General features: G+C 45.1%; 1 protein-coding gene across 10 annotated transcripts in view; it reads right to left on the bottom strand.

Moving 5' to 3' along the window:
• Window positions 1-337: 337 nt before the first annotated feature.
• Window positions 338-18434, bottom strand: part of SP110 (SP110 nuclear body protein) — a 52079-nt gene continuing 33982 nt past the window's right edge. For 2 of the 10 annotated variants that reach the window (XR_002914158.3, XR_002914157.3), the window contains 10 exons: window positions 17613-17762; window positions 15193-15261; window positions 9749-9847; window positions 9125-9267; window positions 4387-4502; window positions 3609-3717; window positions 3239-3310; window positions 2161-2301; window positions 1377-1581; window positions 338-776 (listed from right to left, as the gene is read on the bottom strand). Coding sequence is in view for 7 of the 10 variants with exons in the window: in XM_024243790.2 (XP_024099558.2) it covers window positions 663-776; window positions 2161-2301; window positions 3239-3310; window positions 3609-3717; window positions 4387-4502; window positions 9125-9267; window positions 9749-9847; window positions 15193-15261; window positions 17613-17762 (1013 nt within the window). In the remaining 3 variants the exon portion in view is untranslated. Of the gene's footprint in view, window positions 777-1376; window positions 1582-2160; window positions 2302-3238; window positions 3311-3608; window positions 3718-4386; window positions 4503-8059; window positions 8310-9124; window positions 9268-9748; window positions 9848-15192; window positions 15262-17612; window positions 17763-18434 lie in introns of those variants that run through there. The other 8 variants (XM_024243790.2, XM_009238199.3, XM_024243793.2 and 5 more) reach the window with 5 other exon arrangements.

Here is an 18434-nt window from a genome sequence, read left to right on the forward strand (position 1 = left end):
GCTGAAACCATCAGATGATAGATCCTCAGGCTGATAACACCTGGATCTGCTGCCAAGCTTAACATAAGAAATAATACTAAATTCCCCTGTGGAGCCTGCATGTGCCTAAACAACCCGAAATCAAAACAAACCCCTCGAAACCTGAGTTAAAAGCAAGCTTCTAGATCTAACTTCTAGCTTACAAAAAATGAGAGGAAGAGAGGACTATACCACTAAGAAAATGCAACCAGAAAATTCCAGATTGCAAAAAATGTAATAGGACCAAAACCCTGAGTTCTTCAATAAATACACGACAATTTATAGCTTAAAAGAGACATAGGGACAGGTGAGCCAAACGCAGTGTGTGGAACTTGTTTAGATCCTGATTTGAACAAATCAATTCTAAAAAGACTTATGAGACAGTGGGGAGGATGAGAACTGTGATGGGGTATCTGATGGTATTAAGGAAGTATTCATTTTTTTTTTTTAGTGTAGATATAGCCTTTTAAAGGTAAAAAGAAAGAATAAAGATGGTGGAGGGTGTGATTATCCTATGAAGTGTCTGGGTTTGGGTCCTGAGGGCAGCCAATTACATCCCAGACTCACTGGCAATCAACAGTCCAGGCCAGGGTCCCATCGGCTGAATCCTGAGGTTGGGATGCTTCAGTCTTTACAGAACAGGGTCAAGGAAAAGTCCAGAAACCGCCGCCATTGGCTTCATGAAAACCGAGCACGTCTTTGAGATCTTTTTCAAATTCTGCCTCTAAGTCAAGTCCTACCCGGCCAAAGTCAGAAGCCTGAAAGAGAAAAAAGCAAACAAACACGTTAAAGGATGAAGGATTACAGCCATCAAATCACTCATACATTTTTTTTGTTTTCTGTTTTTGAGTCAGGGTCTTTCCCTGTCACCCAGGCTGTGGTGCAGTGGCATCGTCATAGCTCACTGCAGCCTTGAATTCCTGGGCTCACGTGATACTCCCATCTCAGCCTCCTGAGAAGCTGAAACTACAGGCACATGCCACTATGCCCAGAGTTTTAAAACATTTTTTTCTCTTTCAGAGATCGGGGTGAGGAGGCCTTGCTGTGTTGCTCAGGCTGGTCTCAAACTCCTGGCCTCAGGTGATTCCCTCACCTCGGACTCCCAAAAAGCTGGGATTACAGACGTGAGTCACCATGCCCAGCCTCAGTCTTAATTTTTTAGGAGCCCAGCAGTGAGGCAGAATGGATGGGGAGATGCTGCTACTCAAATGTTGAAAAGCATGAGACTCCACCTGGTTGTTAATTTCTACCTGACAGGTGATTTGGACTGAAGGGTTAGTTTTGATCACGGCAAATCTGAGCATGATGCAAAATAGCTTTAAAAAAATTTTAAATGCATTTCTTGGAAGCCCACTCACTGAGGAAGGATGACCATCTGGTCTCCAGGACTACGGATACGCCAGGCACTGAGTGGCTCTCTGGTCAACCCTTTCTCCCTGCAGCTCCATGAGTGGGTACCAGTTTACAACTTGTGGTTTGTGAACATGCCAACTCCTGGCGTGGAAGAAGGGAAGGACGCTGGGTAGAGATGAAAATCTTCCTTAGGTACCTCCCAAGAAATATCTGTACAAGTGAGGATAAAAATCAGGACAAACCAAAGTTACAAATGTCTGGGATTGCAGGATAGCTCAACTAGCTGTCCCTCCCTAGCAGAGGAGGATGAAACCAACACTGTATCTGAAGGCAATTCCAGATGTTTGAGTCCAATGAGAAATTTGTGTGTAAAAATATGCAAGCATGATTATCCAGGAAGTTTAATTGATTTTATGTTGTTTACTTATTTATTTTCATATTTCTGAGGCAGGAAGAACAACGTAGGCATAAACTGCCTTTCCTTCTAGTTTGAACAAAGAGGCTGGATGCCATTTACTGCTCTCGTTGGGAGCGAGCTGCCGATCTGGGAATGGAGCATGGTTTTTTTCAGCTCCTGTTCCAGAGATCCCTCCCCTGTCCTGCTTGCTATTCTTTTTGCCACTCAATCCTTGCCTCCAGGAATGCCGAGGTGGTTTTTTTTCTGTAATCCTTGTCTCGTTTGAGCTCTCCCCAGGATGAAACTGAGTGTAATCCTTGCAAAATTGTGCTGTCCCGGAAATTAGGGGAAAGTAGAAAAGATGCAAAAAGGAAGCAGGAAATGCCCTTTACCTTGTAAAATGTTTTATGGTTGCGAAAGATCAGGCGCATGTCTCGCACAAACCATGCCACCGTGTACATTTCCGTAATCAGCCTTTCCTTAACCAGGTCCAACCACATTGCTTCCTGAAAGGGCTCACCGTAATCTCGAATCTTGGGGACAAAGCCACCAGAGAGGTGACGTTAGCACAGCTGTCATCACTGGAATGGATCCAGCTTAAATACAATCCAAGCCTTCATTTCCAGGGTCATAATGATAATACCATCTGACCTCTTTAAACCAGCTATTGTTCTAGGCACTAGATAAACTAAATTCTAAGCCAAGTATATGAATATGTAATCTCCACATTTATGGATACCATAAATAATGATGCCCATTTCATAGATGAGGAAACCGAGGGATGGAGAGGTCAAGGAAACCTACCCAAGATGTCTCAGCAAGAAAGTGGTAGAGCTGGGATGGGAACCCACACAGTTTGGCATCTATGACTTTTTTTTTCTTTTGAGATGGAGTCTTGCTTTGTCACCCAGGCTGGAGTGCAGTGGTGTGATCTTGGCTCACTGCAACCTCCACCTCCTGGGTTCAAGCGATTCTCCTGCCTCAGCCTCCTGAGTAGCTGGGATTACAGGTGCCCGCCACCATGCCTGGCTAATTTTGTATTTTTGGTAGAGATGGGGTTTTGCCATGTTGGCCAAGCTGGTCTCAAACTCCTGACTTCAAGTGATCTGCCCGCCTTGGCCTCCCAAAGTGCTGGGATTACAGGCATGAGCCGCTGTGCCCAGCTGGCATCTGTGACTCTTAATCTCTAGTAGGAAAGACATTCTTCCTAAAGAGAAGATGAAACAGATACACAGGAGGAGAAGCAACTTGACCGGTATCCCAGAGCCCATGAGCAGTGGGGTGGAGTTTGAACCAGGTAGTCCCTCTCCAGAGTGTGCAGCAAAATCCCTGCTGCCCTGCTCCACTGCTGCCACGCTGCCCTTCTCTCCTGTTCTCCAGCTTCCTGAGCAAACTGCAGCACCTGCCGGACTCAGCCCCCAAATTTCTCAAAATGCATTTTATGCAAGAGAACCGTAAAATGTGACTTACATTAAATGGGATGCCCGTAAAAAAGGAGCTTTGTGGATGACAGTAGACCTTCAAGAGGAGGAACTCACATTTCTGTAAAATGTGAAGAGGGCTTGAAAGTGAAATGCAGCTTAGAAACAGTGAAGCCAGGCGAGTGTCTAGACGTGCACACGGATGGGGCAGCCAAGCCCAGTCAGCATTCCAGCCGTGCTTACCAAGGCTCACAGGGTGTGTCGGATTTTGTTTAGACTCTGTGTTTGGACATTAAATCATCATCCTCTAAAGGGAGACATTGAAGGCTCCCTTTGGTACATTGCCCTGACCCTGTGCCTGTTTGTGCTTCTCGTGTGAGAAGGGAAAAGTGTAGGTTTGGGGTTCGCATCCAACTCACCAGCTGGTCCTGAGGCTGCATCTGTCTCTCCAGGATCTTAGATACATGATGGCACTGTTGGCTTCCTGAAGACCTCTTCATCCTGCAGAAGGTGCAACTCCACAGCGTCCTGAGAGGTTGGACATAAGGTGAGCAGAGGGCAAAGCCCCTGGAAGTGGCCACCATTCCTGTGGCTGCCACTGTCTTCCCTTAGGAAGGATGGGCTCAGCCATGAGGGTGGGACACCTCCCAGAGTGTCCAAGATCCCCACATGAGGTCTCCAGCATTGGCCCTTCCCTCACATCAGTGGTAGCGGCAGGCGGGCAGCCTAAGGAAGGTGGTGTCACTGTAAGCGTGGGCTCTCTTTTCCCTGTCTGAGCTGCTGGGAGCACAAAGGAACCCTGCCTGCCAGGCTTGAGTGTCAGAATCTGGGCTTTCACCTGCAGGGACCTCAGGCCTCCATCAGCCAGATGAGACTGTGGTGAACTGTGTGACAAGCCTTGCTTCCTGTCTTTCCTCAGCAGGCACAGAACATAAGCTGGCTTTTCCCGTCCCCTACTCCTCTTGGACAGGAGTCCCTGCTGTCCAAGGAATAGCATACTAGGAAAGGGCACCTCCAGGGGCAGAAGCAGTGTGGGGCCAAGAGTCTCACTTGGCAGTCTCAGAGACCCAGAGAGGCCCAGAGTCTCTGGCACCAGACTGCTCGGCGTCACACCCTTGTCCCTGATGCTCACAGGTCCTGCCCTTTCCATCTGGAGGTGAGTGCTGTGTGCCCGAGGCAGGGCTGCATCCCACTCACCTCTTGGCTTCCACAGGGGGGATGTGACAGTCCTCATGGAAGACTCGTGGACAAGTACCGCAGCGGAGAAGTTGTCCCCCTTGACAGCACACCTCACATTCATCCGAGTTTTTCCGCTGCAAGGGCAGATAACGTGGGCACCGCTAGGACCACGGAGACCCACAAATGCTGACCCTGTGGGGTTCTAGAACACATCATTTTTGTGTGTGCCAGAGTGGATATCCAAACCCAATTTTTGGTGGGGGGAGCTGATGCCACCTCCCTGGGGGAAACTGCAAGACAAACGGCACAACAAGCAGAGAGTCTGGGTGGTGACCACTGCCACCAGGACTTTTCTTCTCTGGCCGTGGCTTGCTAACGGGTTCTGTTGCGTTTTGAGCTGTGCCGCTGCCTGCTGGCAAGCTTGTGCTTTGAGCTGGGCCACTCTGGGCAGCATTTGCTGAGCCCGCCAAGCCTCTATTAATAGATCTAACTGACCAAAGTAAGAAATGATGATAACTGGCATTTAGGTGCAGGAGTACGGGAACTGCTGTTCCTGGTGCCTTGCCTAACTGCCCCATGGTCGTAACGTAACATGGCCCTAAAATGTTCCACAGTGGGCATGGATGCTGTGACCCAGTAAATAACACATTAAAATAATGAAAATTATCTTTGGCACTTACAATCGGCTTTACAAAATGGAACTCTATGGACCTTCTCTGTTAAAATATTTAATACTGATCAATATGAATTAAAACACGGCTTTCAAGGATTGAAACTCATTATGGAAGATCTATTTAGAGAAGGGATGATTATCCCCACTGTTTCTCCATTTAATAGCCCAATTTGGTCTGTTCTTAAGCTTGGAAAGAATGAATGGTGCCTCACGGTGAATTACTACAGCCTGAATCCTGTGACCCCACCTGTAATGGCCCAATGTTGTTGAAATTACTGACTCCATCCACTTAGCAAGTGGTAAATACTCTGCAGGCATAGATTTGACTAATGTGTTCTGTTCAGCACCTATTTCAACAGATCTCAGCTGCAGGTTGCTTTCACTCCCGAAGGGACGCAATAGACCGTTATCTGGCTACCATGGGGTACCTCGACAGTTCTGCCACCATACACAATCTTTGCAGGCAGGATTTGAACTGCATCTGACATTCTCTAGGAGCACAGGTGTAACATCACCCTGAAGACACACTTCTTTCAGCAAATTCATTTGACACACTCAGGACATTACTCACAAAGAACTCATAGAAAAGGATGGGGTTTGTGTTTCCACAGGGATGTGGGATTAAACTAAAACAAAAAAGTATGGGCCACTGCCCCAGGCATAGTACAGGGATCTGCCACCAATTTCTGGCCATTATCTGGTCAGTCGAGGGATGCTCCATCCCTGACACTGTCAAAAAATAATTATTGACCCTCTGAGTACTCACAGTGTTCTAATAAACCTCCCAGCATCCTTTAGGCCTCTTGAGTTTGAGGAAACACATCCCTCATTTATAGATTTTAGGTAAGCCCATTTATGCTGTTAATTGCAAAATAAGCCCGCTTTGAATGGGGCCCCTTCTAACAAAAGGTTCTAGAATCTGCCAAATTGCAATACAGCAGGCATTAGTGCCCTCCTGAGTCTCATTCACTGTGGAAGCTTTGGCAACCTTCTCTCATGCCTCCTGGCATCTCTGGACCACCCATGATGGCCATGGGCTTCTGATACAAAAAAAACAAAACCCCAAAAGCTGTTCTCCTCAGTCTCACACTATATGCTGATAGAGTGGCAACTGCTGGGTGCATCCAAGCCCTTCTGGAGACGGAGGCTCTCACAGGCCAAGCCTGTGGCTCTTTACACCAGCTGCCCATCATGTGTGGGTCATGGAGGCAGCACCCTGCAGGGCAGCCACAAAACACATTTTGGGAGTACCAGCATCGGTCTCTTTGCTGTACACATACATAAGTGAGACTGCAGTGGAGACAGACGGATGTGCTGCCGAGCAGCAGTGACACTGGATGATGGGGCTGAGGGCAAGGCCCGCAGTGGCTTATTCTCAGTCGGGTAAACCTTCATCTTATTCTCCCAACCTGGCCCTGGAAGGTGGGACTGAGAGGCTGGGTCAAGCATGCCTGCCCCTGGCTATTATGTGCTGACATGTGGCATTAGGAGAGTTAGAGGGTATTATCATGTTGGGGCTATTAATTAATGATCTGGATTTTAAAGAGTTTTTTTTTTTTTTGGTTGCAAAAGTAACAAATGGTCAGTATAGTAATTCCAACTGTACATAAAGGTATAATACGGAAGGCATATGTCCCTGTGATCTCATCTCAAAATAAGTGCAGTTGATTCTTTTGGCTATTTTTTCACTCATAGACCTACCTACACATTCACATAAGCAACAATGGGCTCTTTCTCCACACGTCACAACTAGCATTAAGTGTCCTGAAGCTCTCCTGACCACAAAACCCTTTGGTGGCTTTCCACTGATTGAATGATAACTCCATACTTATGAATCCATGTATTTAAACATGGATTCTATCTATAGATAGAATCTATCTAAGATATCTATAGATCTTTGATATCTATATCAAAGATCTAATATTCTATAAGAAAAGTTTAAAAAAAACCATTCTGTAGCTGTATCAGTTTATTCTGCAATACTCATAGAACTTGTGTTTGTCCCTAATTTTTTGCTATTATGATGTTACACTGAGCACCCCTGATTCTCAGGGTATTTCAGATCAGCATGGGAAAGATGATTTATATAATAGATGGCATTGGGAGACCAGTGCCTTAAACTTTGAATGAATCCAGCATGGTCAGGCCAGCCTCCAGGGCAAGATGGGGGAGGCACCATTTTCTCTGCTGGAAGTTCACAACTAACAGGAAGCTCATGAGTGGAACTGATGTCTGGAGAACACATCTAAGCAAGTAGAGGAGGTTGAGGAGGGGGAGTTAGTGCAGCCAATAGATGACTGCCATTTCCAGCTGTAGGGAGGCCATATAGAGACAAAGCTCAGTTCAAAGGTGTCATTCCATCCTGGTGCTACCAATAAGAAGCATGGAGGATTCAGCAATACTCAGCGTGCAATCATGGATGATCCTTTCATATACTGTTCCTGTCTATTTCAATGCCTTTTTTTGCCTTTCATGCTGCGGCATTCTTTTTTTTTTTTTTTTTTTTGAGACACGGTCTTGCTCTGTTGCCCCAGCTGGAGTGCAGTGGCATGATCTCGCTTCACTGCAACCTCTGCCTCCAGAGCTCAAGTGATCCTCCCACCTCAACCTCCTGAGTAGGTGGGACTACAGGTGCATGCCACCGTGCCTGGCTAATTTTAGTATGTTTTGTAAAGAAGGGGTTTTGTCCTGTTGCCCAGGCTGGTCTCAAACTCCTGGGCTCAAGGGATCCACCCACCTTGGTCTCCCAAAGTGCTGGGATTACATCGCTCTGTATAGCAATACAGAGTCTCACTATATCACTCAGGCTGCTCTTGAACTCCTGGGCTCAAGCAATCCTCCTACCTCAGCCTTAGCTGGGACTATAGGTGCACACCACCATTCCTGGTTGATTAAAAAAAATTTGTTAGAGATGGGGTCTTGCTATGTTGCCTAGGCTTAGAGCATTTTATTTCTGACACCTTTGGTTTCTAGCCATCCAAATATCCAGATCTTTTTCTAAAACACATGGACATGATGAGCTTTTTCATTTAATTTTTATTTTAGAGTCATTTGCTTCCCCATCCCAAATTAACTATGAAAATTAATTGTTTTGAAGATGCCATGCCCAAATGTGGAGGTGACTCAGAGCTGGGAAACTCAGAAGCTCTAAGGTGAGCCTCCAGACAGGGAAAGTCTGCAACATGGTGACTGAGAAGGTAGGAGAAATTCACTTGCTATTTAACTCTCTCTTGAGATTTATTCTTGGAGGACAGAGCAAAAGTCCACTCTGAAAGACAGAAGGAGTCAATGAATGAGGTTATTCTGGAGGTTTTTCTTTTGTAGATACTGGCCTTCCCACTTCCTAGTGAATATCTGTACCCAGACATCACACTGGATCTCAAACCCAAGAAGTCAGAAAGAAAAATTAGCTCCCTCCCCCAGTCAGTTTTTCTTCTGGACCTCACTTAGTGATAAAATCACTTTTTCCCCTGTCACTCAAACCCATGACCCTAGTTCTTCTTTCTTACCCTTTCCCTTCCATTCCTTTCTCCTTCCATTTCTCCCTCTCTAGATTAAAATCTTTAGGATTTCATCCTAGTGATAATTTCTTGAGTGTTGCTGAGAGGGGCCTTGTGTTGGGTCGTGCGATCATAGATACTAGTTGTTCTCAGGACAGGAATAGTGTGCTGTGGACGTGCAGCGGAGAGACAGACCACGGACTGGGCGGCCTGGAAATGCTGCAGGGGGGCCAGATGAGCTGGGCCTTGAGTAGGTGTCAGGTAGAGGATGCAGGGGAGTGGTTGCAGGCATCTGTCTTCAGCTAGTTTCTTTTTAGCTTTTTACATCTCTCTTGACCTCAAAGCCCTTTGCCGGCATTTAAAGTTCCTGTACTCCTTTACTTGCATTTAAAGTTCTCCACCATCAGGAACAATCTGTGCTCCTAACTTTGTCACCCACAATTTTTTTTCTATAAACATTTAACTCCTTATAAATCATGCTGTTGAATCCTAACGGGAGCTCTTCACATTTCTGCTCTTAAAGCTCCACTTCTCCTTCAAGGATTTAAACCTGTCACCTATCTGTCCCTTGTCATTATAATACCTTCAGCAGCTCTCCTAGGGTCGTTCCTCCACAACGTATATTCCGTTTCCAGTTCTTTGCGTTTCTTCCTTTTCCTTCAATTTCAAATTCATTTGGTGTTAACCAAGTTCCATCCTCATTCTGAATGCACTTCACTGAGGATCCTGTAAGAAAACGACAGCCCATTCTTGGATCTACCCCCATGCTCTGTGAATTCACCCTGAACCTCTTCATCCTAATTGTGGCCTTCTACATTTCCAGGTCAAGAGAGACTTCCTCTGTGAGGTGGAAGCAGTAGCAGGGGAGTCTGCGGGCCTCTTCTCTTGGACTGAAGCCAGCCTTAAAGCCTGACTGAGTGGTGAGGGGGTGGGACAGAATTTGCATTTGTGTGGTGCCTACATGCAGCAAGGACATGGCTGTCAGTACAGCAGGGCCCATGGGTGACTTCCAGGTGGGAGTGGAGGGTCTGATTGCCAGAAACACCATGATGTGGAAGAGTTTGGAAATTCCTTCCTAAGAAGCGTTTCTTCTGCAGTCTAGCTAGCAGGGTCCATTTCCTGATCAATTACACACAGGGGTATTTTCCTCCCTTCTAGTGAGTCCTTCATCTAGGGATTCCAAAAAGCAGAAGACCAAGGAACTCACCATGTTTCATTTTCTTCTTATATAAAATCCCTTTTGCCTCACCACAGGTCACGGGGAGCTTAGAACAGTGAAAATCCACAGTGTCACTTTCGGGTTTTCCTTAAAGTAGAAGAGAACGGTTTTGTGTTATTCAGTTTTCATTCCATCTTCCTTTTGAATTCTCCCCTCCATGAATTCCAATAATGTACAGGGTATTGGGGAACGTTCTCTGGTTAATTTGCAGGAACTCTTTCATCTCGAGTGACAGATAAGCTATGCATACACAGTGGCCTGCAACAAACCACCACCACCGCCACCAACACTATATCAAAAAAAAACATTTTAGTAGAACATATAGGGCATCTTCAGTGAATGTGTCTTAATTTGCAAGTGAATTGGCTGTCACTGAATAGTCTTCTATTCTATAAGCATCCTGCTGATCTCTCTGTGCTGATGGAAGTTGCCTACCTAAAATGTTTCTTTGCATTCATGTTGCCAGAGGAAAAAAATCTTCATTTATAATCTTATTTCCTGACTCAAATGAAGACTTGGGTGAGTGAGGTGGCTGGCACTGAGGGGATGGTGTCAATCTTAATTATTTGCTGTTTCTTTTCATTTTATTGCTTCCCTGCTTCTTCCTCGATGAATAAAAGAAAACCCTGGAGAGCTTTGAACTGATTTCCCAGTTGCTCATGGAGCGGTCTGGCAACTCAGAACCCCTGGGTAGAAATCCAGAGTTTAGATTCAGGAGAAGCAGTTGCAAGAGGGTTTAAAATAAATCTCAGCAATTCCTGCTGCCTTCCCCTCCAACCTCACTATGGGTGAATTCATTAAAGAGAGACAGCAGGGGCTGTTTCTCTGGGGAGAAATGAAGGGGCTGTCCATGTCTTATGTTGAGTTACAGAGGATGTTACACCTAAAATGAATCTAGGAGAACATCTGGTCCAACTCTCTCCCTTGCCTCAAACAGTTATTGAAAGAGCTAAAGGAAAATAAATGGCAGAACAAGAACATTGATGGAAAGAGGAAGGAACAGTAGCAGTGGTGAAGAAGCCATTCATTTCTCTGGAAAGACACAAGGCAGATAGAGTGAGACTGAGAGAGGAGGGACCCTGAAAAGTGAGGATGTGATCCCTCCAGTAGAACCCTACAGGATGCCTGGCCTCACAGAAGCAGGGGCTGGCAGCAAGGCTAGGCATGGGGGTGGAGGGTGGGGGGTGGGTGGTGGGAATTTAGGGTGGGAAAAACTTTGTTTCAACAGCCAGCCCTCTTGCATGGAGTGGCCAGCTCCACCATGTGTCTCTAGACTCAACTCAGTAAATACGGAACAGCAGATGAGAGCGTGGCCTTGGGAGCCAGACTGGGGGGCGGGGAGGGGTGGGGGTGGGAGGGGCTTGTAATCCTGGCTCTGCAACTTACTAGAAGGATTACCTAAGCGTGCATTACTGTTATCAAATTTGAGTGGGAAATTTGCTGCTGCAGATTCCTAATGTGAGTGAAAGGCAGAGCTCCAGGTGACTCTGGACCACTGTTGCAAACCTTGAGGGAGATTAGCACAGCTCTGGGGACCTTCTACAGTTCTCTGTCTCCACAGAAATGTCTTCTCTAATTCCCTGTGGTGAATATAGCTTTAGGGAACACAAATGTCCCAAACACATTCACAAGCAGATGAGGGAGCAGGGGGTGGCTTTGGGGGCCACGGGTAGCAAGCTGACATGCAGAGTCATGAGGACAAACATCAGTCCCTTCCTTACCCAGTGGAGGCAGGCCATCAAGTGAGGTGGGGCCTTTAGACCCGAGGACTTCCAAAGCCAACTGTCTCATGCCTGAGGGCAGCCTGTTCCTAATAGTGCTGAGTCTGGCTCAGCCTCACCTACTCATCTTACCAACCAGGCCTTGAAGGATGGAACCCTGCAGCCCCAGGAACCCGGTGGGGGATGCTTGGGGCTCTCTAACATCAGCTGGCTTGTTTGTAAGGTGAGCTGCAGCAGCAGTGAATTTAGGTCCCCATTAGGAAGCATGAGCAAACAATGAGGAGCCTGCTGTGAAAAGCAAGCAATTAGAGAACAGAGAGCTCAGGGAAAGGAAAAGCAAGGTGGAGAAAACTAAGAAGAAAAGCTTAATCGAGATGAGGAATAGCGGCATGGTAAAAAACGAATTCATAATCCAGAAGACCAACTCCAGGAATTCCTACAGAACGTGGGGAAGAAGCACAAGGTGGAAATTATGCATGGAAAGACCACAGGCCTGGGGAATTATTTGGGAGCTCTATGATGTATACATGAGGGGTGTGGGGAGGGGATGATGCGGGGTGGAGATGGGGCGGTGGGAGGAAAAGTGATAGTCAAGGAAACAGTAAGAGCAGCAGATGCACTGTGTAATCTATCCACACAACAATATGTAAGAACGCGAAGGCAATGACTGTCCCCATTTTATAGATGAGGGACTTGGGCTCAGATGTGGAAAGAGAATTGCCAGTGGTCACCATATTACATGAGGTGAAGCTAGCACTGGAATTTACTCATGCCAGACCCAGTATCTAGCACTCTTTCCACATCATCAGAAATGCCACGAGACTGCACATCATACAAGCAACAACAGCACAGATACTCTGCATTTAATGAGAAGTTACAGACAGTGCAGAAGGGAGAAGAAACTGATGCTGAGGGACAACTGTCAATGTTTGCCGGGGCTCCTGCCTCCACCAGTGTTTGAGAGTAGGTGTTTTCTGGGTTCATTTACATTTTTAGTGTAAAGGAAAAAGGGCTTGAAATTGGAACACATAGGTTGATTTTAGCTCATTCAAATCTTTTGCCCTTTAATTGAATCTGTAAAATGGGCCGATAACACTCACTTATTATGGTAATTAAATGGCAAAATGTAGATCAAAGTGCTTTGCCAACTGTGAAGTAATGTACACATTTATATGGTTATCAGGACCTCTGCACAAAGTTGTATGGGTTGTGCCCTGAGCAAAGACTCCATCTTTAAGGGGTGCTCTAATTCATATTAGAAACAGAATCCGTTTACTTGCTTAGTACAACAATCTTCCAGCAGAAGGCAGAAAAGGGTTTGGTTTCAAGAATTGGCTCTGACAGATAAGGTAGTGAATTGAGGAAGGGGCACCTTTTTCTAACTCACACACATGCATCAGATAGGCCCAGATACTGGTATTCATACTGATGAAGAAGTACCAGCTGTGTGAGGCATGGGGAGCTGGACATACAGCAACGCACAAGACCCATCCACTTACTGACCTCACGTGACTTTCACGCGGTGAACAGGCTGTGCACAGATCACTCATCACAGTTAAGATAAGTGCCAAGAAGATAAAATGCAGGTCTCCACAAGGGCATGTCAGGGAGACCCACCCCTACCTGCTGGGAGAGAGAATGCTTCCCTGTGGAAGTAACATTTAAGGTGAGGTCTGAGGGCAAAGGTCTAATCTCCAGAATTTACAAGGAACTTAAACAAATTTACAAGAAAAAAACAAACAACATCTTTAAAAAGTAGGCAAAGGACATGAATAGACACTTCTCAAAAGAAGACATTTATGCGGCCAATAAACATATGAAAAAAAGCTCCACATCACTGAGCATTAGAGAACTGCAAATCAAAACCACAATGAGATACCATCTCATGCCAGTCAGAATGGCGATTATTAAAAAGTTAAGAAACAACAGATGGTGGCAAGGCTGTGGAGAAATAGGAACACTTTTATACTGTTGGTGGGAATGTAAATTAGTTTAACCATTGTGAAAGACCTCGTAGCAATTCCTCAAAGACCTAGAACCAGAAATACCATTTGACTCAGCAAGCAATCCCATTACTGGGTATACACCCAAAGGAATATAAATCATTCTATTATAAATATACATGCATGTGTATGTTCACCGAAGCACTATTCACAATAGCAAAGACATGGGCTCAACCTAAATATCCATCAATTATAGACTGGATAAAGAATATGTGGTACATATACACCATGGAATACTATGCAGCCATAAAAAGGAACAAGGTCATGTCCTTTGCAGGGGCATGATTAGAGCTGGAAGCCATTATCCTCAGCAAACTAATGCAGGAACAGAAAACTAAACACCGCATGTTCTCACTTATAAGTGGGAGTTAAACAAAGAGAACACATGGACACAGGGAGGAGAACAGCACACACTGGGGCCTGTCAGGGGAGCAGGAGGGAGAGCACCAGGATAAATAGCTAATGCATGTTGGGCTTAATACCTAGGGAATGGGTTGATAGGTGCAGCAAACCACCATGGCACACATTTACCTATGTAACAAACCTGCACATCCTGTACATGTATCCCGGAACTTAAAATAAATATTTTTTAAAAAGGTGAGGTCTGAGGGTGTATAGCAAAGAAAGGGAGGAGGATAGGGAGATTAGCTTTGGGGTTGGGTGGGTGAGCTGGGAGGCCCATGTGAGGAGGCCCTGAGCAGGAATGAGGTGGGAGCATTCAGTATCTGATGACCTGTGCTGTGAGGAATCAGGCTGGTGTGACCCTAGAGACACGGGTAGGGGTGGTTTATGGGTGTTGGTGACATCCTGTGTCTTGAGCTGCATGCTGGGTATGTGGGTGCTTTTTCTGTGTGTGTGAATCCATCAAGCTGTACTCTTAGGATACATGCGTTTTCTGCAAGCACATGCACCAGTGCTGCTCAGTGCTCCAGCCTATGATGCGACAGGGGCTTGATCAGAATCAATGCACTGCTGTCTCCACTGAGGAATCTTGCTATGAAAACAGTGTGCTTAGCGTCACAGTTGGTTTACAAGCTCCTTATTCTCGTAGACCTGCAACCAACATGCTTGTAGATGGCACCAGTCTGGGGACCCCACTTTCGGTAGCACCTGTTATACTTTGATAATGAATAAAAAGGGCCAGTGTGGCTGGAGCTTGAAAAAGGAAGAGAGGGTGACAAGAAATGATGCTGAAGAAGTGAGGTATAAAAGCAGAAGAAAAATAAATGCAAGAAGAGGAGTGGGAGGGAGAGGGCAGAGATGCAAAGAGGGCCGAGGGTGCAGAGAGGCTGAAGCAAGCCCAGGGTCCCAACCAACACAGGAAAAGGAACGAGAACACTGTCAGGCTGTGCTTGAATAAGGGTTTCCTTTAATTCCCTGAATGGAAGACATAGAAGTTTATTTTAGAATTTGACTTAAAGGTTTAGTGATCATCCTTAATCATTTTTGGGTCTTTGTATAGCTCTGTGTTAAAGAATCCTTCCAAGTATGGAAATGGCCACCATGCACAAGGGGGTGGGTTAGGCTGGCAGCACTCCTGATACACCCAATTCAGCTGGTACCCATGAGGGTGGAGAACAACTTTGGAGGAGAAGGACAAGGACAGTGGAAGAAGGGAGAGAGGAGAAGGAGAGGGCAGGTGGAGCCTTCAGCAGAGGCCAGGGCTCTGGGGAGCCCAATGGCGAGGCGCTGTGGCTTGCTTGCTTACCTCTTTGGTGAATATTTTTCTGAAATCTCCTTTTTGAGCTTGAACAGATATCTTTCTCCTTTCTCTTTTCTAAAAACAGATTTAATAATCACTTATAGCTACAAACATAGATTTATAAGCCTCATAGGTTAACAATCTTAAAGTATTTTTTCCTGTTTTTCTACCAGTTTGGAAAGACAAGTTACACGTGAGTCCTTATGAAAGCACTTCCTTGTAGCATTGACTAAGGAAATACAGCAAGCTCATGTTAATAGGCAGAAAAGCTAAAAATACTACAGAAGCCAAATTTCCACTAATTAATATATGTCAATACATTTACTACAAATACTAGAATAGAGGGATATACAGGAGTCCCCCCTTATCCACACGGCATATGTTTCAAGCCCTCCAGTGGATGCCTGAAACCATGGGTAGTGCCCACCCCTGCAGATACTATGTTTCTTCAATCTGATAACCAAGACAGCTACTAAGTGACTGATGGGTGGGCTGCGTATACAGCAGGACACACTGGTCCAAGGGATGATTCGCATCCCCGAGTGGGATACAGCAGGATGGAGCAAGACTCTTCACGCTACTCAGAACAGCGCATCATTTTTAACTTATAAATTGTTTATTTCTGGAACTTCCCATTTAATATTTTCAAACTGCAGTTGACTTCAGGTAACTGAAATCATGGAACAAAAAACTGCTTATAAAGGGGGGCTACTGAATGGCCTTATAAATATCACATAGGAAGGGCTTTTTAAGGAGGAAGTAATGGGCATAAAGCAGTGGTTAACTTTGGGTGATTTTGCTCTCAGGGGATATCTGGCAATGTTTGGAAATCTTTTTGTTTGTCAGAACTGGAAAGCAGGTGCTACTGGCATCTAATGGGTAGAGGCCGAGATGTTGCTAAACATCCCATGACACACAGGACAGCCTCCGAAGCAAAGAATTATTCAGTCCAAAATGTCAATAATGCCAAGATTGAGAAACTCTGGCATAAACCATACTGCTAAAGGTAAACTGATTTGTCTATCTAACGAAGCAAATGGCTGCACAAGCAAAAGCTTCTTAAGTTCAAAGACAGAAACCAAATCAGAAAAACTGTAATAATTATAACAAAGGGTTAATTTCCCTAATGGATTAAACAAAAAAAAATGGCCAGTCCTATAGAAAAATGGGCAAATTCAAACAGATGACCCTCAAAAAAAAATTCCAATGTCGAATTTATTTAAAAAACAGGTAAATTGGTAAAGATAGGCTAGGTAATGCTGCGGTAATTCACGATCCTCCCAAATCTCAGTGTTTTATTACAGGTGTCAGCAAACTATGGTCTAAGGGACAAATTGGCCTACTGCCTGTTTATGTAAATAAAGTTTTATTGGAATACAGCCATGCCCATTTGTTTACGTATTTGCCTCTGGCTGCTGTCACGCTACAAAGGCAGAGTCAAGTAGCTGCATCTTCTGGTCCTTTTTGGAAAAAATTTGCCAAGCTCTGGTTTACAATGACAAAGGTTTACTTCTCTCTCATGCCGTTTGTTCATCATAAATTACGTGAGGCTCAGCCTTACATCACTGACACTCATGGCTCCTGCAGACAGAGCAGCCTCTGTCTAGAACATCCCTGGTCTTGGGCAGAGAGAAAGAGGACAAAGGGGCTCTTAAAGCCTTGGCCTGAAAGTGGCTCTCTAACTTGGGTCCACATTTCTTTTGCTAAGTTATCACATGGGCATTCCTGAGTCCACAGGCAGGGCTGTGGACTTCTGAGGAGGTAGGGCACTGGAACACTGGAGAACTGTAATACAAGCTACCACAGCATGTTTGATCTCCTGCCAAGTGAAAAGAAATTCAAAGGGAAACACCGGTGGAATATCACTCTTCACCTTTGGCAGTCATCATAGACACAGCTTCTTATTTCTAGTGTTGGTGAAAGTGGAGGGAAAGGGTGTCTATATGATGTAATGAGAGTATAAACAGACAATTTAGGCAATTTCACAACAAATATGTCCTAATTTAAAAATGCAGACTTGACCAAGCAACTTCACTTCTAGAAATGAAACATTAAAAAACAATCCTGCAAATGTGTCCACTTTGAGGATTGGTGCCACTTCCAAGACTGGGTTGGCCAGAACCAGAAAGGAGTCTCCCATACTCAAGAGAGTAGTGGCGACTCTAATAACAGAAATGAAAACAGCAGACACTGGGGAGTAGTCATGTAAATCCACATGGCAAAGCCAAGGTGAAGTGCACCCCGAGAACACTTCTTCCAAAAACCACTGTCACATCAACAGATCCATGCTCTGTCTTCATGTCCCTCTTGTCTGTACGTCTCCCTCCTTCTACTGTTGACTTTACATATCTATCTGACCCTGTACTGCTTCAAGAGACCCTCCTACATTGAGCTCTTCAAATAGCAGATTCCATCTTTAGCCTTACCTTTCGATCTGGACTTTCGGGCACATTCAGTTCTTGCTTTTTGGACCCTCATCATGACCTTTGAGTTCCAGGTTGAGTCGTCTTTCCTTTGAGTCACCTTATCCTCCATTTGGAGCTTCTCTTGGATGCCATGCCCAGGTGAGGTTGCCCCTGGACCAAATAGACTTGTGAATAGTTTAGTGAGCTCCCTTCTCATGTTCCCAGCCCCTACCCTTTCAGGAGTTATCTTGCCATTTCTCTATAATTCTCTCTTTTCTTGTGTGTATCTTTCTTCTCCCCAAGACTCATAATACTTCCTTCTGTTTCTCTTTTTCAAGTCCTCAATTTGTTTAGTAATTAGAGGTGTATCAATTAGAATGCAAGCTCCACTAGTGCAGGGATTTGTGTCTGTCTTGCTCACTGCTGAGTTCCCAGGACCTAGGACAGATAGATACCTGGCCCACACCTTACACTCCATTGCTGAATGAATGTTAATAGGCACTTAAGTTTTGAATATATTAAATGTATTTTTCTTTTTAATTTGTTTTTATTTCAATAGCTTTTGGGGTACAAGTGGTTTTTGGTTACATGGATGAATTATATAATGGCAAAATCTGAGACTTCAGTGCACTCTTCGTCTGAGTAGTGTACATTGTACCCAATACATAGTTTTTTATTTCCCCTCCTCCCTCCATCCCCTTTCTGAGTCTCCATAATCCATTATATCACTCTGTATGCCTTTGAGTACTAATATCTTAGCTCCCACTTATAAGTGAGAACATACAGTATTTGGTTTTCCATTCCATTACCTCACTTAGAATAATGGCCTCCAGCTCCACTTAA

Source organism: Pongo abelii, chromosome 11 (assembly GCF_028885655.2).
Source record: "Pongo abelii isolate AG06213 chromosome 11, NHGRI_mPonAbe1-v2.0_pri, whole genome shotgun sequence".
Classification (NCBI taxonomy): Eukaryota; Metazoa; Chordata; class Mammalia; order Primates; family Hominidae; genus Pongo; species Pongo abelii.